This window comes from Culicoides brevitarsis, unplaced genomic scaffold (assembly GCF_036172545.1).
Source record: "Culicoides brevitarsis isolate CSIRO-B50_1 unplaced genomic scaffold, AGI_CSIRO_Cbre_v1 contig_5, whole genome shotgun sequence".
NCBI lineage: Eukaryota > Metazoa > Arthropoda > Insecta > Diptera > Ceratopogonidae > Culicoides > Culicoides brevitarsis.
This window is the reverse complement of record NW_026973389.1, coordinates 63,892-89,039: the sequence shown is the minus strand read 5'-3', so window position 1 is coordinate 89,039 and position 25,148 is coordinate 63,892. Positions and strand designations below refer to the sequence as shown.

Genomic DNA, 25,148 nt, shown 5'->3' with positions numbered 1-25,148 from the left:
GTGGTTTGATTGATTGACGTGCAAATTATTAAGTATGCTACAAATTTACATATAAAATGATGTGCTTGCTATGCATGATTGTCAATATTCATCTGACTTTGCGTTGCTTCAACGATTTCAGTCACACAAAAATTCCTAAAATGAAAAAAATTACAATGGAAATCCGGACAAAATTAATTATTTCCGTTTTTTTGTGGCTTTTGCTCGATGTTCAATTAATTTCCTGCGTAAGATTCCAATTAAGATTTGTAAGATTTGTCCCAAAAAAAATTTTAAATATTTTTTTTTTCAATTCAGGGAGTTTCAATGAACCAATTACATCAAACAGCAGTCCTTTTACGCCAAACCTGCCAACCTAAATTCAAATTGACCGACGAACAAGCAGACATTATCAGAGATGGAACGCTACCCGATTACAAAGATGGAAAGGTAATTAATTGATTTTCACAAAAAAATGGTAATTTTCGAAGAAAATATTTTTAGTGTTACTTGTCTTGCCTGCTTGAAATGTTGGGTGTGATGAAAAAAGGCAAACTTATGGCCGACAAGGCAATCAAGACAGCAGAAACGATGTTACCGGACGAAATGCGAGGCGAATTTATCGATGGCATCAACATTTGTAAAGATCTCACTTATCCGAAGGATGCGTGCGAAACCGGTGCTATGGTCGCTAAATGTGCTTTTGACAATATTCCATCGTTTTTCCTACCGTAACGTCATTTTTGGTCAAATAAAGTGTTTTTGCTATCATCACGTTCACGAAAAATATGGAAAGTCATGATTTTTAAACAGAAACTAACATGAAACGGCACTTTACCGCTCTTCCTGTTAACTTGTCTAGCGGTCGATCAAAAGTTAATTTAATTGATGTGTCGATAGATGTGTGATTCCGGGTTGTCATTGTCACGAAAGTGTTCTTCATGCGATAAAAATCATGAATTTTCAATCAATTTTTTAATTAAAAAAAAAAAAAAAATTTTAGGGAAAGAAGAATTTTGGATTGTTCGCTTTGAAACATTTTGCTCCAGCAAACGCCTTTTCACACATGTCCTTGATGCCATCAGCGGAATGCTCGCATGCGATGATGCCTTGTTTGAAGGGCTCCTTTAGCTCATCGGGCATCAATAAGTCGATTTGTTTGAGGGCACCATCGATATTGGCTTTTCCTTTTTTCACTAAACGAGTCATTTCCATGATGCACAAGAGAAAACACTAAAAAAAAATATTTTTTTTACTTCATTGGAGAGAAAAAATTAAATTCTTACTTTAGACGTGCGATCTTCCGGGAAATTGCCATCTTGAATCATTTTCATTTGTTCATCCGTGATTGGTTGTTTTGCTTTGCAAGCCATTCGCATCGTTTCGCCGGCCTTTTTGAGTTCTTCCATCGACATTGCCTGTCGAAAGTTGTAAAATTAGATTTTATCTTTGATATTTTGACCAAAAATCATTAAATTTACGTGAAAATTACAATTTAAGAAAAGTTTTTCTCATAAATTCAATGGTTTTTGACGTTAATTGGTGGGACGTGCCATTTTAATCAAAAATTTCAACATACAGCATTGCTTATTTTTATGAACAGCGACATGTACAAGAGAAAAATAACGTCAATCGGATACTTTTTTCTCATCTTGTGAATGATTTTGACCGTTTTTCTTATGAAAACATCTTTAGAGCTCGAATTGTGATCTGTTTTCAATCAATCGCTGTCAAACTAACGGAAAAACTTAATTCTCACCTCTACTTATAAGCTACATGTCGATTTTTAATTGATCGTTAATTGATTTTAATTACTATGATCCGACATTAGCACTGTTTTTCTTCCTCGTTCCACTCATCCACACACTTGTATCGTCGATAAATCGGAAAACTTCACATGAATGCACTTCAAAACTCATTTTTTATTGGAATGCCTAGAAAAAAAACTAATGGATTGATTGCTAATGTGATCCAATTGAATAAAAACTCAATTTTTCAACATTTTTCTCCTTCTGCTTCTGAAACAAAATACCGATAATCGCGTGCGTGTCTCTTTCTCGAAGAACAGTAATTTGTTTGTTTAATTAAATGTATCGTTCTCTGCATAATTGATGATTTTTTTTCGATTTTCATCCATATTCCACACAATTTAATAATAGGTTTTTCCTTTAAATTAATGTGATTACTGGAGTTTATCTTTCAAATGGCACGCTAACGAGGGCAAGCCGCTACGAATCAATAAATAGACGTGCGGGGGATTTTTTCGGGTTATTTTTGAGAACGTGTCTTCCGATAGTGACTTCCTTTTTGCGCGTCGACAATGAAAGCGAGTTCCGTTAAAATCATTTTTGTGACGAATTTGTTGTATTTTGTTCATTCTGTAAGTATTTTTAGGTAAAAATACGAATTTTTACACATTTGACTGTTCATAGATGACTGAAGAGAATTTTGAACAACTTGCTGGTGTGCTGAGATCAAAGTGCATGAAAGTGGTTAAAGTGACGCCTGATGTTCCTCTAGCGATTGCCGATGGAGATTTTGATGAAAGCAATAGATTGGCCAAATGTTACGTGCAATGTGTGATGGATACACTGAAAATTGTAAGTGAACACTTGAAGTTTAATAAAATTTTGAATATTTTTTTTTAGATGGATAAAAAGGGGAAATTGACGTACCTGAAATCCATTCAAGACACTTATATTCCGGATGATTGGAAAGAATCTTTTGGAAATTCATACAAAATGTGTGTCTCGGTAGCTAATGATGCCAAGTTGACGGATAAGTGTGAGATAGCTTACGTTTGGTGGAAATGTTACTATGAAAATAATCCAGATTACTTTTTTGTCTGAAAATTTTTAAAGTCTAAATTATTTTTTACATCGTTTGAACGGATAATAGACAAAAATTATTGATTTTTAGTAATTTTCATCAGAAATTTGAAAATTTTTGGTTAATGTATTTTTTTAATGTTTTTTTTTGAGAATTACCTAAATAATTTAACTTTATATAATTAATTATAAAATCTAGGTTCAAAATTTAAGAAAAATTAAATTAATATTTATCACGTGGCATAATTTTTTTCATTTAAATTTAAATAAAGGATTTCTTTAACGCAATTTTAATTCGTTTTTTTTAATTTTTTTTTTTATTAATGCCTAAAATGTAAAATTTTGAAATCAATTTAAAAATTTTAAAATACAAATATTTTTGACATATTTTGGAATTTTTATATTAAAAAATCATGAAAAATTACTGTTTATGGTTGAAATGTTGAAAAACATTTTTTTGAAAGTCACGTTACTAATATTATTTTTTTTTTATAAATTTTTATTTTGGGAGATTTTGTTGATTTTTCTTTAAAAAATTTTAAAATAATATGAACTAAAAAAATAAATGTTAAGAATTGTTTATAAAAACGTTAATAAATTACAAACAAAAAATTCAAAAATATTTATTTTTTTATTCCCCCCCCCCCTCGAGAAAATCCTCATGGGACAAAAAATGAAAATATTAAATTTATTCGCCTAATGCCAAAAAATGTAAAATTTTTCCCATTTTACATATTATTTTTTCTTGTATTTTATCGAAATTCAAAAAAGAGGAAAATTTTTGAAATTAATAATTTTAATCGACATGAGTTGAGCTTGCTTAATTGATCAAGCCTCTTCAAAATATATATTTTTTTAAATTTTTCACATGACGCTATTAAGTTCATTTATATTTATATTAAATTTTGCTTTAATTTTCTTAAATTTTGAACCAAAAAAATTACAAAATGTAAAAAAAATAATTTAAAAAATTTAAAGTATAAAATTGAAAAATAGCATGAAATAATTTAAAGAAAAATATTTCTTCTTTTTTTTCATCAAAATTCTATTCCAAAACGGTTAAAAAAAATATGGTTTTTGCCTCAAGAACCATCAGACGCCTGATTAATTAATTATTCGTTCAAATATTTTAATTGTAATGAAACACCAGAAGCTTCTTCGTTTTTTTCCACCTTTTCACTCAAACTGGCAAATCATTTTTCAAAAATATGGAAATTACTGTGATTAATTACATGATGTTGATTGATTGATTGCATATTGCGATAAATGATGAAGAAGATTGAAAACTTTTATAAATACGAGACAATATTGCAAAAAAAAAGTTATTTGATGAAGAAACTTCCGCATTGAACGTAAAAAGTTAACTTGTGACAATGGCTTCTTTTGTCATCTCAAGAGAATTTTTGTCGTTAGTTTTTCTAATGACCTACATAACTTTATGTTTGGGAGGCGCAACAAGTGAACAAATGGAAAAAACTGCTGGATTAATGCGAACCGCTTGCACGAACAAACTAAAAGTGTCCGATGGTAATTTTATTTATTCGTGTTTTTAAATAAATTTGATAAAATTTTTCAATAGCTGAAGCCCAAGCCATCAAGGAGGGAAATATTCCAACTGAAAAAGCCCAAAAGTGTTACGTGCATTGCGTTTTTGAGATGATGGGGGCGGTAAGTTTTATCGAAAATTTATTTTTTACAAGAAATTTATTAAAAAATCAACAAAAAATCAAAGATGAAAAAGGCAAAAGTGAATTATGATGGCATGATCAAGCAAATTGATACATTGATGCCGGACGAGGTGAAGGAAACAACTAAACGAACATTTACGTTATGCAAAGACTCAGCTAATGGCATCAAAGATCCGTGTGATGCGGGAACAGCGTTACTTCAATGCATGAAAGATAAGGCAGAATTTTTCACTTTTGCTTAAAATTGTAAGAAAATTCAACAAGTTTTTAAATTTAAAAAAAAAATATTAAAGAAATTATATTTTCTTTCTTATTTTTAACAAATTCAATGTAATATTTAACTTTTTTTAAAAAATATACCAGGCGTCTCCATCAACAAATCATTATTTAATACAAGGGTCATTGAATAAAAATATTCTATTATATCTTTTGAAAGGGAGGGATTTGTACATTTTTTCTCAGTTATATTCAAGTCAATGGTCATTACTTACCGTCATCAACCATTACAACATTTAACCTTATTCAACTTTGCGGCCTTCATAAATTTTCTTTTTAACATTAAATCTGAAAAACTCTCATTTTTATTATTTTTTATGAAAAAAGGTCATCACATATTTTTTTATTTTTCCTTTTTTTTTTGTTTTGTAATACAATAAAAAATTAAAGAAGTAATAATAATAGAAAACAATCCATATTATACTTTTACAGTTACTATTTTTTTTTCATTTAATTTTAATTATAATAATAATTATTTAAATTTATTTATTTTTTACTGTTTTGAGTACATTTTTTAAACATTTTTTTTCTTTTTGTGTTCAATCTTCTTCTTCAATTTTTTCTTGTGTAATTTTCTCAGCATTTTGTTTCGCATTTATTTCTATTTTTTTATTTAATATAATTATATAACTTATGAATTACCATTAAATTATTAGCCTTTTTAACATCCTTAAAATATAATACATGTACTACTTGTTTTTTTCTTGTTTATATATATATTTATATATTTTTTAACTACGATTAATATTTACACAAGAAATACCGCAACTTTAGTGATTTTCACACGCTTACCGCCCCAGTTTCGTGCGTCATCACAAAGTTTTAGTATTTTTTTTTAAATTGGTAGCTTTCTAAATTTATTTATTAGTAGATTCATGATTATACTTTTTTTTATTTAATCTTTATACATTTACATCATCATATTAGTATCCGATAGGAACTGAGGAAATGATGAGATTTTTTTTGTTCCATTTTTATACGCCACCAGTTGTTCATTTTTTTTAAGTAATTGAAGTAAATTTATTTAAAATAATTTTCTTTTATTTAATTATTTTTTTTTTTGTTTACAATATAACTTTTTTCGTTTTAAAAACACATTTATACTACTTTTTTCTACAATTTTCATTTTTTTAAATGTTTTTTTCATCATTTTTTTTTAAATGTATGAGTTTAGATGACTTATGTAGCAAATAAAATATTAGTACTAGAGTAGCTTGTTTCTTAATTTCCTAACTGTTTTCTCTGCATTTTATTATCATGACAAATTTACACATAAATACTAGTTGTATTATTTTTTTTCTTTTAAATGTAGTTTGTAAATGTTCGATTTTTTTTTCTTTATTTTCAGTTTATAGTGGATGAGAGACTATATTAAGTTATTTATTTATTATATTGTATTAACATACACTTTTCTTTTTGTATTAAATATAATTTAAGCATTTGCACAATGATAATATTTTTTTTTCTTGCATTTATAATTTAGTCGTTAATTATCATTTCTTTTACTAAATTTATATTTTTTTCATTTAATTAATTTAGTTTTTAATGTTTTATTATGTTAATTATCAATTAATTATTATTTACTTTCAATTATGTTCACATATCACGTTTATTTTGAATGCACCGTTCTTCAGTGTTCGTTTGTTTTTGATGGAATTTTCATTAGTGTTCGATTCGTGCCCCCACACGAATACGAAACAAGTGTATTTACACGTCGTCGTTAGTGCCTTTCGTTTCATTCCGAAGAAAAATTTCAGTTATGATGGAGAAAAAACACACTCAATTCAATTTTAATTAAAAACTCATAACTGTTAGATTTTTTTTTTGTCAAAATTGTCAAAAATTTCTATTTTTTTTTTTATTATAATTTTACATCAAATATGTCTTGCCTAAAGATTAGTACATAGAGTCGTAGTTTTTTTTAAGTTAATAATTTAGAGCTAAATATTAATTTAGTTTAATTTTTGTTTATAGTTTTTTTAAGGAATAATAATTAAATAGATTATTAAGAAAAATCCCTGCTTTTAGTCGCACTTTTATTTTAACATTGTTTCAGTGCTCTTTTTGTATCTCCTTATTTTTTGTTGTTTTAAAAATGTATTTAAAAAAAATACATTTACATGAAAAATCAAATAAAAAATGAATTAAAAACGGAATTTTGTAACAAAAAAGATTTTTTTAAAAAAATTCAGATCTCTTCATGCTTAGAATTAATTAAAAAAGGAAGTAAAATCATAACAGTAATCAATTATCGTTCAAGGTTTTCTTTCTGTTTTAAAATTTTTAACATTTTTTTTCCTAATTCTAATGTTTCTATATACAATTTCTTTCATTTCATTACTTTTTGTTGTTAAAATAAAATCATTTCTTAATAAATACCTTTCTTCCACTAAAAAAATCCTTAAAATAAAAACAATTTACTCTAGAAATTTGCTCATCAATCATTTTTTCCACTACGACGAGCCGGCTGCTACCGTTTGTTGTAATTGAGGTGTCACGCCAGTTGTCACACTGTTTGCCGGTTGCGCATTTGCTGCCGCTGCGGTGTCGATGGATGCCTTCTCCGATGGATTATTCACGGGCGTTGACGAGACATCTTTATTTGAGGGATTTGTGGTTTCGTCGTTGTTTTCCGGTTGTTTTTTGTCCGTTGCTTTCGTTTCGGGCTTTTCGCTCTCCGTCGTCGTCGTCGTGGCGGGCGTCGTTGTTGCCGCTGACGTGAGTTCCGTCGTCTTTTCCGCCGTTTCCAGAATTTTGCTTTCAGCGGGCGTTGTCATGTTTGTGAGAGCTCCCGCTGGTTCGGGACTCTTCATGTCGCTGGCAGACAGTGGAGACGTTTCTGTTGCCGTTGCTGCCCCCATGAGTGTCGTGGTATTTGCACTGCTGACAAGTTGTGAGATAGGAACTGAGGCGCCGCCTTCCACGCAATTAGCGGAGGGCGATTTTGCGTCTGTGACTCCGGGGATGTTGGTGGTGCCGAGAATCGCACTTGCTGTCGTCGATGTTTCGGTGCTCATCTTTGTTGGTGGCTTCTGGGATGCAATTAGCTCGGCAGTTGTCAATGGACCGGGACCGCGAGAGCATTGGAAGAGCACGCGACTGATGATGAGAGCGACTTGCTGGTCCAAAATGTGCGACATCACCAAGCCGAGAAGTCGTTGTTCTTGTTGCATGAAGAGCGGTCGGTTATCCGGGTGACGGGCGAGATGCAATAACGTACCAGCAGCACGTCGTAACATATCGAGACTCGTACCCATCGAATCGGGGTTTTCACGGAGGAAATTGATGCCATGCTGGTTGGCAACACCGAGAGCTGTTTGTTCCGCTTGCTCAATGAACGCCACGAGATACGAGACACAAGGACTTTGCATCGCTACGGTGCGTGCCATCGTGCTGTCAGCTGCCGCCAGGTAATGCAAGAGATTCACCGAGAATTCGCGCAGCACTTGATCCTCGTTTTTGCACAAATGTCGTGTCAGCACCGCACAAAGTTTCTCGAGTCGCGAGAACGGAGGTGTCGCAATCACTAAATCGACATTCGCATCTGTCACACATAATTTGCAGAGAGCTTCGAGTGCCAATCGTTGAGGCGAAAGCGACGAATGTGGTCCGCATGTCGGGAACGGGTCTTGACCATGCGCTGCGGGACAAACTGCCCAATGAAGCAACCCATCCAAGACGGGACGTGAAATTACCTCATCGAAACTCGATAATTCCATGTGACCCGCAATATTGGCAGCAGCAACAAGCATATTTTCCCGTATCTGAATGAGATAATCCCACCACCACTCGTTCTCGCCTTGCAACGAACTACAAGAATCCGTAAAGTCAGCATCTTCTTCGCGATCGTAGTTGCGAGTTTTCTTCGCGCGCACCAAATGATCGTGATGCAAGAGCAAAAGTTTGCCCAGGATCGACAGGAATGTCTCTGATCTCGCAAATTCGATTTCGTTTCCTGGCACGAAAGTCAAATTCCGCAAAATGTTGCTAATTCCGACGCATCGTCTCGCTAGCGTATCTTGCGATTCGGTGATCAAGTACAAACTGGCCTCGTCACGCGTGTAACATTCATCCTCGTAGTCGCTGATTCGTCGACGTTTCAGGATGCGTGACGGATCGCGCGCAGTCTCCAACAAATCGAACCCCTTTTCGGACGGTTCTTTCGCGAATAATTCATCAGTCTCCATTTTCTCTTCCTTCGGCACGAGATCTGCCGTTTTTTCGTCGCGTTCCTTGCCGACATTCGTGGGCGACGGGCCATTCGGGATCTTTTCGAGCTCCATGTCGATTTCGCGGCAATCTGCATCGCTAGATTCGCGTTTAATGGGAGCCGCGGGTCCGTTTTCCTTGCGATCCGTACCGATATTGACGTTGTTAAAACGATTGTTTTCCTTGTTCATCTTGCTAATGGTGTTCTTGACGATGTCATTTGGATTTTCGGGCTCACTGGAGGCCAAAAATGCCTTTGCTTTGGAGGTTTTACGCTCGGGCGTCGGCTTTACGGGCTCCGGATCGTCCGCATTTTCCACTTTTGGTTTTTTGTTACTCTTAAGATACTTGGCAAATGGAATGTTTACAAATTCGGCATGGAACGTGTCCATGATATAATCGTATGGATCAGGTTCGGTGTGGCCTGCGGTCCATGCATCACAGCCAATGGCGCTTGCCGACTGGTATTTACTGTCGCTCGCCTTGTCCCACGATTTCAGCGTGTCCAAGATGAAGATATCCTCTTCACTCACTTCGCTAATTTTCACGGGGAGACCTTTGCGACTGCTCATCGTGTAGTTTGTTGAGCTCGTTAACACTTGCACTCGATCTTCGGGGCGTGGCAGCTCAGTTACAGCTCCCAATTCGGCAGCTAATTTCTTCCGTTCTTCCTCTTTGTCAAGATCTTTCACGGATTCAATGGCGACATAGTCCGTTTTTCGGCCATTTTTGTCAAAGACATCGATCAAACTCTTCTGGAAGTGATCCAGCAACAAGTTTAGCAAGCCAGGCAAATGCGCTAAACCAAAGTACGCCACTGTCGAGTCGTCAAACAGCAAAATATTCAAAACATCGAGAGCCCACGTCGTTTCGCTGAGCAGTCCCGAACGTAGTGCCATGAATAATCGCCAGGGATCCGTCGCGCCAATGTCCATGCGACAAATTCGCTTGCGACGATACAATACTGGAGTGGTGGCTTCTACGCTGTCTGGCGGAAAGGCGATATCACGTTTTTGCTGCATGCCTGGCGGTCCGGGGAACGGTTGCATTGGCTTAGCACCTTGCGGCGGAGGCATGGGGAAAGGTTTTCCACCGCGTGGAGGTGCTCGCAACGGCGACGACTGAACATTGCCGGCTTGAGGACCCCATTGAGGAGGATTCTACAAGAAAAAAAAGTTTAATTTGTTAAAAAAAAGTCTAAATTAAATGAAATTACTGCAAAAATTACCTGTTGATGCGGATAAGGCGGCTGTTGATTGGGTGGATATCTACTTTGATCAGCCCATTGTGGCGGAGCATTTGGTCCTGGACCTTGGGGCATTCCCGGAGGTCCTTGTGGAGGTCGTTGCACGTTAGAATTCCATCCCGGGGGACCTGATTGTGGTCCATACGATCCTGGAGGACCCCGATATTGTCCTTGATTGTTTTGCCAACCACCTGATTTTCGAAAAATATTTATTTCAAAATCGATTCTGTGTAAAAAAAAATTAATTTTTGATACTTACCATACATTTGGGGACGTTGTGGACCTCCATATCCAGGATACGGTTGTTTTTCGAAATCTGGATGTCTCCGAGGTGCCGACTGTTAAATTTTTAAAAATTAATTTCATTCAAAATTTCATAAATTTAAGTTAAAAAATTCTTACCTGCTCTGGTGGCCTGTAATAATCCTGTGATGGCGGTCCCGGCGGATAAGCACCCGGAGGAGGACCTTGAGCAGGACCTTGCGGAGCATTCGTTGGCGCTTGAGAAGGTCCCGTTGGCGGAACAGTACTTGGCGCAGACGGCGGTTGAGTTTGTTGCTGTGACTGTTGCGGAGGTGGAGGTTGTGTTTGTTGCTGCGGATAAGGTCGTGGACCACTGTTCGGGGGATACGGACCTTGCGGGCCTGTTTGTGGATAACCACGATACGGATCGTTCGCTGGCGTTGGAGCGCCTGTAGTTGGGGGCGTTTGTGACGTATGACTGCTAAAAAAGGTAAAAAAAAAATTAATATAAAATTTAAAACTTTTCTTTAAAACTGATGACTTACTTTTCTCCTTCGGGTCCCGTGGATGGTGGCGGCGGCCCATAAGGCGGATACATTTGACGATTTTGTGGGGGAAATTGACCTTGTTGCGGCGGATATTGCCCAGCTGGACCTGTTGGTGGATACCCTTGTTCGGGATACTGATTATACGAGCCTTGTTGCGGCGGTTGCGGATAAGAAGCACCTGGGAAATGCGAAATGTGTTAAAAAACGGCGTCGAAACATGTGTGGCAATCAAAAAAAGACAACCAAAAATGAAAATGTATGAAATAAATTTACAAATGACATGCATTGTCGTTTTTTTTGTGTAAGCTATTGTGTCGAGTACACATTAAATTGTGCAAAAAAATGTGCCGAGTTGCGTGTGTTTGTTATGTTTTACAAAATTTTACTTAAATTCTAAAGTGTTTTGTGTGTGTAATGTACAAAATTTACAAATAAGTCTGTGTTTTTGACAGATTTTTGAACAAATTTCAGTATGTTAATAAATTTTGTGTGTTAATAAGCCAGACAAATACGTGAAAAACACAGACGACTTTTGGAAAAAAAATACAGAAATTTTCGGTTTGTGTTCAGAAAATGTTAAGAAACAAATACAAATATAAACAAACAAACAAAAATGTACCTTGAGGTCGTGAATGAGGGGGATATGATGGATGAGAGCCTTGTTGGTGTGGCTGATATGGGGTACGCTGTGGTCCAACAGGATCATCGAATGGATTACTTGCACTTATATTATCGCCAGAAGTCGGCGTGGGACCTGGACCTGTGTTTAATTTTTTTTTGTTGTTTAAAAGTTTTCTTCTAAAATCTTAAACGCAGTTCGCGAATTCATCGAGACAGAAAGAGAGACTTGAGTGGGCAAATAATAGAACTAAAGAGGAGACTTCCCGAGAGTGAGACTTAATTTTTTTTTTACCAAAATAATAAAAACCAAAAAATTCCGTCACCAAATTTTTCTTTTTTTTTTTTTTGTTAGCATATGTACAGAAATGGTTAACGAAAATAAGCGTTCATGCCATTAAAACCATTTGTTATAAGTTTAAGTTGGTCTTAAAATTAATGTTAAAAATTTATTTACAGAAACTATTTTTTTTTTGGGTGATGTGATGAAGGGTGCCAAGAATATTCTAATGGTCCAAAATAATGTGAAAAAAAAATTCAAAAAATGTTTCCTTACCTGGATGTGCCGATTGTGGTGTCGTTTGTGATGGGGGTCGTTGCATAGGCGGTTGATTATAATCCGGTCCAGGAGGACCGCCTGGCGGATATCCAGCGGGAGCAGTTTGTCCCGGATATGGCGTTCCATAGCCATCCATTGAGCCACCACTTGAGCCCGGTGGTGGGAAGGAATCTTGTGAGTTTGATGAGCCTACAAAAAAAATTGAAGAATAAATATTTGACATTTAAGTTTTGACGAAAAAAATTCAGAAAACATTTTTTTTTCGGGTGAATTTTTAAAATAAATCAATTTTAATTTACGTCATTTACAAATTTTTAATCATAAAAAGGAAATGTTTAATCAGAATTTGATTTTTGTCACATGACTTGAACAAATTATCATCTAAAATTGAAATTTTTTTGAATGATTTTAATATAAATCAGAATTTAAAGATTTTTTTAATCAAAAAAAATTAGAAAAATGTAAAAAATTCTAAATTTCTCCTGAATTTTTTTCGTCAAAATGATAAAAAAAACTCAAAAAAATAAATTTAGTTGCGTAATTTTTAAATTCTTACCTGGCGATGGAATCGACGCAGCTTTAGCGGCTGCCTTTTTCTTCGATCCCGCTTCAATGGATTGCGCAATCGGTCCCGGATCGATGCCACCTCTGTCAAATTGGCATTCAAATGGTAAAATACTTTTTGTGTAATGTTTCCTCAGTGTGTATGCGGCACTACTGCTTGCACCGATGCCAAGTAGTCCGGCAACGTCTTTCCATGTTTTACTCTTGGAGACCTAAAACACAAAAAATATCAAAAATGAGTCTCAATTGCAAGGAAAGAAGACGAAATGAGTTGATTCGAACTCACCTTACAGACCTCAACAAACCCTCCGCGTTCCTTCACGTACAAATACAGTCTGTACAAATCGAGTGCTTGCTTCGAAATCGTCGGACAAGCGGTAATTGGCGTTCTTCGGTCTTCCATGTAGCTCATTAATTTGTCTAACCAGATTTTTCTCTCCGGATTATCATCCATCTCGTATAATTTAGCTATGCTATCAGATTTCTGTTTCGGGAGAAAAGAGACAAAAATTCGTAAAAACGATGTTCAGTCGCACGAAAAGGCCTATTCTCGTGTTTTTATATCGACGAAAACAATGGTTTGAAGAATTTTTTTGTTCGTAACTCACACAAAACGGAATTCACGGGGACAAAAAGTGCTTTTTGGGGCCAGAATTTTGAATTGACGAGTACGATACAAACAAATAACACCAATTATTCTACATTAGAAGGCTTCAATTTTAACGTTTCCATGTTTCTACTTTTAAAATGTGTTCAACTACAGTTCCAAACAACAACTCCAACAAAAAATGACCATCACCATTGTTTTACAACCATATAAAAATATTCTACGCCGGGCATGCGGGGACTTTCGGGGACAAAAACTATCGAAAACTGATATTTTAAGGGGATTTCTGTGACATGCCTGGAGTTTCGTTCGATTAATCATGAGAAAAATTATTTTCTTGATGATTTATCGAAAGAATTTCTAATTTTCTAACTAATTTTTACCATTTGGCATATACTAAAATGGAAACGTTCGCTACTAACCTTCCTACTTACCTTTGTATTGGGCTTGGGCGATTTGTAGGTTTCAAGTGGGGCGGCATGAGTATTGAAACCCTACAAAAAATTAAAAATAAATAAAAATTTCGAGGTTTTTAAGGGGTTTTTTGGGTACTTACCGGACTAGCAGGCGTTCTTCCTTGCCATTGTTGAGGCGACGCGCCCATTTCGTAATCTTCACCACTGCCTGGCGGCGGATGCGAACTCGGCGACGCATTTGGCTGTGGTGGTGGTAAGTGATTTTGATTGTATTGTGGATCTAAGCTTGATTTTCTCGATGATTTTGGTGTCGAACACTGACTTGGATCGTCGGCGGATGCTAAAAATTACAAAAAATTAATAAGTAACTCAATTTTATTGAAAAATTTTGTTAAAAATCTCACCTGCCGATGCATTCGATATCGTACTTTGTTGACTCGCCTCGTCGAGTGGCGCGCCATCCGGTCCCGTCGTTACAATCGAGGTAACTGGATGCGGTAATTGCGATGGAGGCGGCGGAATTCCATTGTCTTGTGATTGTATTTGTTGTTGTTGTGCGGGATCCATATGTGGGGGCATTGGAGACGCATCAGGATGACTATTTGGCGGCATATTTTGTGGTGGCATGCTTCCCGTAGTACTTTGGGGCGGTCCCATATTCGTCATTGGGGGAGCCATGTGGTGCGGCGGTCCCATTGGCGGATGCATTCCGGGTCCATTGCCGTAACCTTGCGCTGGCGGAGGTCCTTGACCGGGCTGTTGGTAGCCGCCTTTCACTTGCAAGTGCTGTTTCAAGTAGTTGATGGGACGCGGAGATCCTTGCGGGGAATTTGGCGGAGCTCCTTTACCGGGAACATGATTTTGCATCATGCCCTGTGGCGGCGGAGGACCCCAATTTTGGTTGTAAGGAGCATACTGTAGACGAAAAAATTTAAATTAGCTTTGATTTCTTTAAAATTTTATAAAAATTTTGTTTACCTGTTGATGTGGCGCCACATGATTTGGCATTCGATGTCCGGGATATTGCCCTGGCGCCATGCTATTTGGCGGAGGCGGTTGCCCATATTGCCCGGGATAGGGACCGCGCGGCGAATAATTCGGCTGTGGTGAATACTGTTGTGATGCGGGATAGGGTGACATGCCTTGCGGGCCTCCCTTGTATCCGCCATGCATGTGGGGCGGCGGCGGAGGCTGTTGCTGATAACTTCCTTGTGCAGCTGCCATATTTGGCGGCGGTATGCTTCCGGGAGCCGATTGGGGAGGAACTTGTTGTTGTTGTTGCTGCTGCTGCTGATTTTGACTACTTGCCGATGGGGGTCTGCCTGGCGAACCGAGAGACGTATCGAGTGGCGGTTGCGTTTGTTGTTGTTGCTGCTGCTGTTGATTTCCTAAATTACTACTACTGCTATTACTATTTGTTGCAACTTGATTTGGGACCTGGGAATGACTACTAGAGGGACGAGGAGGCATCTGAATATTTTGCTGGCCTGTAAAAATAAAATAAAAAGAAAAATTTTAGTTTTATTCCACAATTTCGCTATTTTGAGATGAATAAATTTAATATTTTAAGAAATATTTTTTATAATTTTTTTACGAAAATATATTTTTGTTTGATATTTTTAACGTTTTTGGGCGTTAAAAGAAGATTTGTTTACATTAAATAAATAATTTTTAGATCCATATTATTTTCAAATTAAAACTCGAAGTTAAAAAAACATCAAACTTATAAAAATTCAAAAAAAATTTAAAAATATTATTTTTCATAAATTATAATTCTCATGAAATTCGTTTTTTTCTATGATTTTAAAGAAATAAAACTTTTTCTTATTTTTTTTTAATAAAAAAAACTCCAATTTTCTGCTTTAAATTTTTTCTACTGAATTTTCTTTAAATATTTAATTTAAATTTGAGGATGGGGATGACGAAAATTTTAACTTAATCGCTTTATTATGTGTCAGATATCTCCAACGTCAAGTGATAAAGCACGTGTTGCATGCTTCTCACGAAGCACTTCACTTTCCGAGAAACGATTATCATTAACAGGGACAAACACTTGTTTCGCACTCATTATCACGCAACGTCGTCGGAGCAAAAATGGCAGGTCATGCAAGTTCACGTCACTTTAATTACAATAAAAAATGATAATTAAGAGGCAACAACAATCACACACAGGCAAAACAACTGATGACTCAATGAAAAAAAAAAATTCCGATGATCTGAATAAATTAAGACTTTAACCGGCCGGCATCGCACATACATATATTAAACAACTCACTCATTCATTCATTCAAAGGTAAACATTGATTTCATAATGACTTAATTTTTTTTATAGTATTCGAAACAATGCCCTCGCGCGCACTTGGTACTTGCATGTGTATGGGTGTGTGTCTCGTACTTGAACTTGAGAATGCTAATACATTTTAAATGTATCACAAATTCATTCATTAAATTCGAAAAAAAAAATAACAAGAGACACGCGCTTCTATCGACACAACGTACGAACTTCCTTTTAAAGAATCTGATTATTTAATTTATTTATTTACTACTGCTCCCCGTCTTTCTTCATGTGCGACAATGCGGTGCATGATTTATTTACAAATAAAAATAAATAACTTTTTTTTTTTTTTGAAATGTCGTCATGTGTGTCGAGTTCTATAAATAGAAAGTAATTATTATCAGTTTCTTTTATATCGGAGCATGACTCACACCCAAACACTCACGAGGACGTCGAATGACCTTGTCTAGCATTTAAAATCTCCGAAACATGATTAATTGTTATTATTATTTTATTCCTCCATCGCATTCGTCTACGGCTAGATGACATGGCATTGCAGCATATGGCGCCTGCCCTGCCGCTTATGAATGAAATTCGTTGTAAAGAAAACGGGTTCAAAGGAAATCGAAAGTTTTTTCTTCGTTCGTCGTCATCATGTTCATGTTTATATATTAAAAGTAGTTAGGAACACTGCGAGGAGGAAGGAGCGCAAAGTAGGTCAATGTCGAATGATGATGCCTTTTTTCATCTCTTTCTCCTTTTTTATTTTATGTGATACATTTTTATGGATCGCAGTAAAAGAAAGTTTTCTATATTTTTCTTTCTGCAAGAATCCTCGCCGTCGCCAGACACGCGGATCAAAAAGAAATGTTTTATGTAATTTTTTATTCCGAGATAAGAACGACGTCTGGCTGGTACTAACATATTTTTACATAACATACCATATAAAATTCAATTCACATGAGGAAAATACTGCATACTACCAACGTTTATTTTAGCTGAAAGTTATACCGAACCATCAAGGATGAGGGAAAAAATGTAAATATGTATAAATTGTTTTTGCTTTTAAGGAATTTTACATCTCTCACTTGGATTGGCATTAAAATAGAAATATACGAGGAAATTTTTTCATGAGAAAAATGAGTTTTACGTGAAATAAATTGGAAAAATTTTTAATAGTCAAAGTTCATCTTCAAAATATGCTTAAAAAACCATCAATTTTTTTAAGAAAAATTTTTTTTCTTCATAATATTTTTTAAAAAATTCTTAGATTTAAAAAGAAATTCAAACAATTGATTTTTGGTGGGAAATTGTTTAAAAATTATTTTTTTATCAAGTAAATAGCTCAAAATTTTGACTTTTAGGAAATTTTTGATTTTTAGGAAATGAAATTTCACTCCCATGAAAACCAAAGTGCTGGGAAAACCCCGATTTTTTACTCACCTACAGCCGGCGACATAGATCTAGAACCCGATGAACCAGTTGGTGATGGTGTCGGTCTCATGCCCTGCTGCGAATTTGGTGCCGATGAATTTCCCGCGCCACCGCTCGAGCTATCATTGCTATTCTGCCCACCTTGTTCCTGCAAGAAGAAAAAAATAAAAAAACAAAATTAGTAAAAAATTCGAACATTTTGTGATAAATTTCGTCAAATCAATCATTTATTAGCGGCACCTCCATGTCTGTCTAGGCAATCTATCGAAAAGTTCATGTTGATATCGCGCGCCGTCGGCATCCACGAATCATTCATGCATGTACAAAAGCATCGTCATGACAGAAACACACAAAAAAGTCGGTAAACAGTTTTATGGCGCTACTCTAAGTGAACATAAAGAGAGTTTTCAGCTGTTTTTTTTTAATCTTAAAAATAACATTCAACAAGTTGCCAATAAAGTTCAATGTTTTCGTTTTTTTTTTCATATATATTTTATTATTTATTTATCGTCATACATGAACTTAGAGACGAGATAAGTTTTGTGTGGTCGTACGTTATTTACTTGCGAATCATGAATGAATCAAACACGCTTTGATACAAATGAGATTAAATGACGTCGTCGTGCACTAAAAACGGATGATGATGATAATAAATTGGATACCGGCATCATACATGCCAGACAAACATTCCACAACCAGCTGATTGAAATTCGCAGAAACTGCACACACATGCACCACTTCCCATCGTCGTCGTCTCAATGAAAACGTACAAATTCTCGTACACACGTCAAAACATCAAAAATGTTATTAGAAAACACATGATTTGATCGAATGTCCGAAATATTTTCACGTGTTTCATGCAAACCGAGCACCACCGACACAAACATAGACGAGGTTGTGTTTGTACCTTTTTCTCCTAAAATAGAATAAAATAAAACGCACGTCGGTTGTTAGGATTCAAAATTTACATATATGAACGAAAACGAGGAGGAAAGTACACGTTTTGAATGAAAGTGAAGCGCAGCAACGTTTTTTTTTGCGTAAAATAATAATAACAATATTTTGTTGTTATTTGTGTCTGACGTCGACGACGACGTTGCTACTGCACCAGAAAATAAATTGAGTTGAATCTTTGGCGTGCGTGATGTGCTGCCATAGCCTTGAAAGGGATTGAATAGCAAACGATATGATAATAATAATGTAAGTTCAAACGAAAGTGAAAACAGGAGATTGAATCATTTATTTTATTGGAGCATGACATTTTTGCCGGTTGTGGAAATTATTCGTTATAGCATATTCTAGTATTTTTTTACCAAGCAACGGAAGACGTTCATGGGGTCCTTTTGCCAAGAAAAGTCAATTATATTTATTTCTTTTTGTAGTCGTCCCCTTTTTTCATAAAAATTCTTTGTTGTTCTGAAAGATGATGAATGAAGTTTTATTGACTTCTTTCTTTATTAAATTTTTATTTTTTTCTTCCATTTTTCTTATACTTTGTTTTAAATAAGAATTTTTTAAAAATATTCACAAGAATGATTTTTGAATATTTTAAATATTTTTGAAAAAGATTCGGCAAATTATAAAAAAAAAATAGTTAAATAATTTAAATTTTAAAATTAAAAAATTAATAAACTAAATAAAATGAAATAAATTTTATTAAAATAAATAATTTATTTTAAAAATAAATAATAATTTTTAATATTTCAAATATTCAAATATTAAAAAAATAGATTTTTGAAAAAAAAATAAATAAATAAAATAAATAATAATAATTTACATATTTAAAATTTATTAAAAAATAATAATTTGATAAGTTCAATTTAATTTCGATATATTTTTTTTTAAATTTAGTTCATTAAATTAATTATTTGTAATTTTATAAAAAAAAATTATTTGATAAATAAAATTTAATTAAAATAATATTTTAATAAATATTATTTAAAAAAAACATTAAATAAAAAAAAAATATTTTTTTTTTATGATAAACTGAAATTTTTACTTGTTTTTTTATTCCTTGAAAATATTGTTATTGGACATATTTTTATTGCTAGTTATTTTTTTTTCTTTTTACTCAAACCACTGCAACTTGAACCTTGTTAGTGAGTATTTATTATTATTTTATTATGTTTATCATCATGCCAGACATTTTTAGATTTTCTTCACAATAAAAACAGTAAATAAACACAGAAAAAATTGAGACTGTGTCTGACTTGACAATATATTATTTTTATTAAGTGTCTTGCAAAAGTACTAGAAAAATACATAACTTCATGTTTACCTACAAATAAATAAATATATTTCTTATTGGAATGGCATCGAAAAAGTTTCATTCACATTATTTTGTCGGGGGGAATTTCCACTCATTCATTCATAAAATATTTTATTTGCTTTTCCTCTGCCTTCAACTCACAGAGTACGGTAAATTTTAATGATATGCAGGTCAGAAAAAAAAATTTTTTTTTTCGTTGATAAAGTTTGTTTTTGTTGTTTTTACCCGTAAATATACACGTGGTTTTATTTTGATTGCATTTCTTCTTTTCCTGTCGTTTTCTCTCTTTTTATTTTATTTTTTATAATTAATGATGATGAGTATGCGAGTGAGTCATCATCTTGATATTCCACATTTATCAATATAACTTTTAATATTTAACGCAACACGATACTTGAACACACGGCAAACACAAGCAAGTCAATAAAAAAAGAGAAATTTTTACAAAAGGCACTCTCACATGTGGCTTAACAGCATGAGTAGTTGCATGCTTCGTATTTTTTTTTATTTCTTCAAAAGAGCAAATGCAAAATTTATATATTTTTATTACGTGTTGTAAAATAAATATTTTTTTTTTATTTTAATTTTAACGTTCGCTGCATATTTGGCTTTGATAAAGAGGAAAGAACGCTCGTAAAATTCTCAAAAATATTCTTTGTATTTGCTTACACGGTCGTAAAATGTCATAAAAAGACGTTCCAACCCGAATTTGTCAAGAAATAAAAAAGCGAGGAAAAAAAAATAAAAAATGGAATTAGTGTGATAAGGAATAACAACGCATCGGGATGCCATGCCGACCGCGCTAAAGTGCAAAAAAATGTAAAAAAAAAAAAATATTTTTTTTTTCGTTCCTCAGTACAAGAATCACCGAATTAAAAGAAATAAAGGAAAAAGAAAGAAGAACGAAGATATTTATTGGTATTATAAAACGATTTCATCCACACACATGAATGTTATCAAGCTTTTAATTTTGTGTACAGGTACCGCTTGTGTGTTGCAAGTATTTCCATATCAACTGAAATCAATTTTCATTAAAAGCGATAAGAATACAGGCAAGGAACGAAGAACGAAGTAAAAAAATATATATAAATTATTTATACTCTCTGAAACTGACTGAGTCTCGTAGCGGAGTCGACAAACGACGTGCTGCCGCTTGCAGGAGGAACATTGTCAGAAAAGTATAAAGTACGGAGAAAAACATCTAACACACATTAAATTAAATATTGTGTGTCGGGTACGAGCCTGACTGTAATGAATGTTGTTTGTGCCTGTCTGTCTTTTCCTTTATACTTTATTTTATTATTCCTCGTACGAGCGACGGAGGACGAGTACAAGGCACACATTTCGTATGTAACATGATTATTTTATTATGTACGGAGGATTTTTATCGAGCTACAACGACGACGATGTCGACATCGACGACGACGACGACGAGAGGAAAGAAACCTATTTTTAGTTTTGTGAAAACAACACAAGCAGAGTTCAAGACGAAACATTGCTTGCCTTTGGTATTTTTGCCTCCTCTCGCCTCATATTCTCTAATACAATATTAAAAAGAACTATCTCCGCACGGAGAACGAGGACGTTCCTGCTTTTTAGTTTAATGTAATGCTCTGTTCTCGAATAACACACAAAAACCTATTTGTTCAAGAAAGATAGGAATTATACTTTAATAAATATACATGTTTGTACCCTCATTGCCGTACGAACGAAAAATACCACGTCTCTGTCTTTACTTATAATAATAACACACACTGGCATGGCATGGAATACGGAATGGATGGAAAATACTTTGGTGTGTACCTTATCTTCTTTCAGTGTTTTTTTGCTGTACGTGTCTGCATGCGAAAGAACGACGACGTCGATGTCGAGAGTGAGACAGAGGAGCTTTCTGAATAAAATAAATGCCTGCCTTGTTTGTTCGTTCTTCGCCTTGTGTAAAAATCCAAAATGTATACGCATTAGAGAGCAGCAGCGGCAACAGCAGAGATATTGTCAGTGCGAGGCAGAGTGAAAAACAGGCAGCAGAGGCAAAACCGTAGTACATTTACAACAACGAACGACGATGCCCGTGCACGAGAACGACAACGACGGCATAATATATCGAACGTAAATTTTATAACTGACATCGACCTCCCCTTGTACGGCAGAATATAAATGGACTCACCCATCAGTTCTCTGCCTAACCTCGGTATGGTTGGGTTGCGTGAAGCCGTCCAAATTCCTCGTCCGACATTATTTTGCTCCGGCATCGAGTGCAGTGCCGGACTGCTACGAGTGTCGAGCGTCGTCGTCGTCGTTGTTGTTGTGTAAATTCGGTTTTAGTAGATGATGATGATGATGATTCCCAACAACAACGAAATATTCTGCTGCGTATCTCCGTCGATGCAGACCGACCAAACAGACATAAAATACTTTGCTTTGACTGTTTGCTTCACAACTCTGCTGTATTTTATTTTATATTGCCTGAGCTCACTCGCTTGCTTGAATATTTCGTTCATTTGTTGTTTCATACAATTTTTTTTTATTTTGCGTTTGTTAGTGCACAATTTTGTTTTTTGATTTTAATATTACGATTACCTCTCTACCCCGGTACAGCGCGTCGTAGCTAAATATATTTTATATATGTTATTATTTTGAACAATTTTGAGTTGTTAAAGCAATATAATACAATAAAATAAAATACACATAAAAAAAAGTTAAATTCAGCTGTTTTTACCGTCATGACTGTTTTTCATACATTATTATTATTTTTTTTTTCTGTGAGCACTCTCTACTATTATTATTGTTATATATTTTTTGTATGAAAAGGTAGATAGATAATTTTGATCGCAACATATGATATCTCTAACTCGTGTGTCCTGTTGTACTCGTGAAATGTTTATTATTTGACCAGTCAGTCAGGCAGGAAGATTGTTACACGTTGATTTTTTTTTGTTGTTATTATTTGACAACAACAAAAAATTCGGACAAAAACTAATTTATTTAAATGCATTCATTTCGCAATTGAAAGGACTCTACATGTCGGGTGTCAGTAATATGACACTTTTTGGATTAATGTGGTCTTATTTCATCTTTAATGTAATTTTTTTTTATTATTTAAGCCGCTTCAGAATTTTTTCGAACTATTCATGTTTTTTTTTAAACTTTTTTTATGATTTGTTAAATAAAAAAAATTATCTGAATTTTTTGTGAAGAAAAATTTTTTTTTAAATACTTTTTGAATGTTTTTTATATTTTTTTGTTATTTTTTGAAAGTTCAAAATTAATTTTTTTGGGTGCCTCTGAAATATAACATTTACAATTGTTTTTAAGTTGAAATTTTTAATTTTGAATTAATTTCAGAACATTTAAATTTAATGAAAAATTATTAAAATGATTGATAATTTTTTTTTAAATTAAATAAAATTGTAAAAAATATTTTTAAAGAAAAAATTTCATGTCAAAATATTAATTTTGGCCAAAATTTGGTAGAAAAAAATTTTGAAATTAATTTTTTTCAAAAAATTTCTTGAAAAGTTATAAAAAACGGTAATTTTTTTTTTTTTTAAATAATTTTAAAAATTTTTATAAAACTTTTTTATTGCCTTACTAAAATTATTAAAAATAAATTAAAAATAATTTTTTTGGACAACTGTTACAAAAATATCCTTTCAAAAAAAAATTGAAAGTTCAAAATTATTTTTATAAAAATTTTTTTGGGTGCCTCTGATTCACACCACCTCACAATATATCAACTCAACCTTTTTACCATTAATTATCATTTATTTTTTGCATACATTCACATTCACTCGCGATACACATTAATCCATGTTATTATTTTTCCGTTTCATGTCCAAAAATTTTTTGTTATTATTTTATTTTTTTTTTTGCACGACGACTGCTACATATTTTATGCTCTCATAAGTTTTTCTGTGTATTTTATTTTTTTTCATTATTATTATTATTATTTATAAATGTCATTTTAACCAAAATTTGAGCTGTCATCAATTAAAGTGGTACACCATTATATAAATTTTTTGGATGTTATGCCATGTCGTGTCGTTCTTCGCGAAACGCGACGTCGATGATGATGTCGAGAGAACAAAAAACAAATAAAAAATTGTGACAAATAATAATGATAATGCATGTCGAGCGAACGAGTGAGCGTGCAAAAGAAGAAAAATAAACAAAAAGTGACGAGGGAGATTTTTTTTTGCTCGCTGCAAACACGTGGGACTTACGCGAGACTTTCAGTTTCTTCTTTTATTTATTTACTGATACTGATATTTTATTATTATCGGTCTTTCATATTTTTTTTTTCGTTATAAAAAATTATTTCTAATGAAAAAAATATTTGATTGACGAGAGCGCTTTCCCTCTTCGTAAAAAACGCCCTTGTTCACTTTTTTTTTCGCCGTTTCTATGCTCCGTTAACGCTCGTAAGTATCATTTTAGCTCCGGGAAAAATGAAATAATTTCTGTCAGAGGAAATGTCGGAATGACGACAATAACGAGGCAGTTATAATAATCACGTAACGAGAGATTAGACAAGGCAAGGCAGTAGTAGCAACGAACAAAAAATGACAAATGAAATCCGTCGTCGTCGTTTATTTCAACCGGTAAATGATTAAGTTGCAAGAAATGTACTGTGAGAGCGGCCTCTTAAGAACGTATATTCATGAAATGAGAGAATAAAGTAAAGAAACTTTATTTTTCGAAGGAAATGGGTGAGTGATGTCTTTTATGCGATGAATGGGACAAAAACTGTCAAAAGCATTATTCATCTAATTTTGCGTCAAAAGTATTCAAGTACTAGAAAGTACATAAAAAGAGATTTGTGCCAAATGACTAAACAAAAAAAGAAGAAAAAATACAAGAGTGAATGAATCAACCGGCATTTTTATTATTTGTTTACATTTTTACTACGTTGTTCGTCTTCTTCGCTGATTTTTTTACACACTTTATTGTTATTATTATTATTTCCATATATACATAACATTTATTTACTCCTATATATAAACACCGTAAAGTACCGCACATAAATAAAAGGGGATCAACATTGTTTCATTTTAGGGGTCAAGATTATTTTTTCTTTTTTTTTTGCTTTTCAAGATGCGAAAAAAGAAAAAAATTATCTTTATAAATATTTTTATTCATAAAAAAATTGTCTGTTTCAATAAAGTCTTAAAATATATATATATATATAATGAAAAAAAAAATCACGAAAAGTCTTTTGATCTCATTTTTCGTTCGTTCGTTCGTAAAGTAAAGAAAATAAAATTAGCTCTCTTCCTTTTATAAATCTTTTTTTTGCTCTCTTGTGTCAAGTATCATGTTTTCTTTCATCCAAATGTGACATATTCTTTCCTTTCTTTATTATATTAACATATATTTTATTATTATATTA

General features: G+C 33.7%; 3 protein-coding genes across 12 annotated transcripts in view; 1 reads left to right on the top strand and 2 right to left on the bottom strand.

Annotated features, from left to right (window-relative positions):
- The first annotated feature begins 97 nt into the window (after positions 1-97).
- LOC134836271 (uncharacterized) lies at positions 98-4,960 on the top strand. Its single transcript, XM_063851498.1, has 8 exons — positions 98-227; positions 298-429; positions 484-711; positions 2,412-2,579; positions 2,628-2,763; positions 4,173-4,334; positions 4,387-4,475; positions 4,540-4,960. Exons 1-8 carry the CDS (start codon positions 141-143, stop codon positions 4,735-4,737), a joined length of 1,200 nt encoding a protein of 399 aa, XP_063707568.1. The 5' UTR covers positions 98-140; the 3' UTR covers positions 4,738-4,960.
- On the bottom strand, positions 979-1,703 carry LOC134836264 (general odorant-binding protein 72-like). The gene is made up of 3 exons (XM_063851482.1): positions 1,559-1,703; positions 1,266-1,397; positions 979-1,212 (listed from the first exon to the last, which is right to left on the bottom strand). The coding sequence occupies exons 1-3, from the start codon at positions 1,628-1,630 to the stop codon at positions 979-981; spliced, it is 438 nt and encodes a 145-aa protein (XP_063707552.1). The 5' UTR covers positions 1,631-1,703.
- A 1,160-nt stretch (positions 4,961-6,120) lies between the features above and the next one.
- The window catches only part of LOC134836270 (trithorax group protein osa), a 70,040-nt gene continuing 51,012 nt past the window's right edge, over positions 6,121-25,148 (bottom strand). For 5 of the 10 annotated variants that reach the window (XM_063851487.1, XM_063851494.1, XM_063851489.1 and 2 more), the window contains 14 exons: positions 17,500-17,638; positions 14,760-15,268; positions 14,186-14,696; positions 13,922-14,121; positions 13,788-13,859; positions 13,045-13,242; positions 12,751-12,970; positions 12,192-12,383; positions 11,637-11,777; positions 11,015-11,195; positions 10,629-10,950; positions 10,486-10,564; positions 10,209-10,417; positions 6,122-10,140 (listed from right to left, as the gene is read on the bottom strand). In XM_063851487.1, the coding sequence (XP_063707557.1) occupies positions 7,225-10,140; positions 10,209-10,417; positions 10,486-10,564; positions 10,629-10,950; positions 11,015-11,195; positions 11,637-11,777; positions 12,192-12,383; positions 12,751-12,970; positions 13,045-13,242; positions 13,788-13,859; positions 13,922-14,121; positions 14,186-14,696; positions 14,760-15,268; positions 17,500-17,638 (5,889 nt within the window). In that variant the 3' untranslated portion in view covers positions 6,122-7,224. Of the gene's footprint in view, positions 10,141-10,208; positions 10,418-10,485; positions 10,565-10,628; positions 10,951-11,014; positions 11,196-11,636; positions 11,778-12,191; positions 12,384-12,750; positions 12,971-13,044; positions 13,243-13,787; positions 13,860-13,921; positions 14,122-14,185; positions 14,697-14,759; positions 15,269-17,499; positions 17,639-25,148 lie in introns of all 10 variants that reach the window. The other 5 variants (XM_063851492.1, XM_063851497.1, XM_063851490.1 and 2 more) reach the window with 4 other exon arrangements.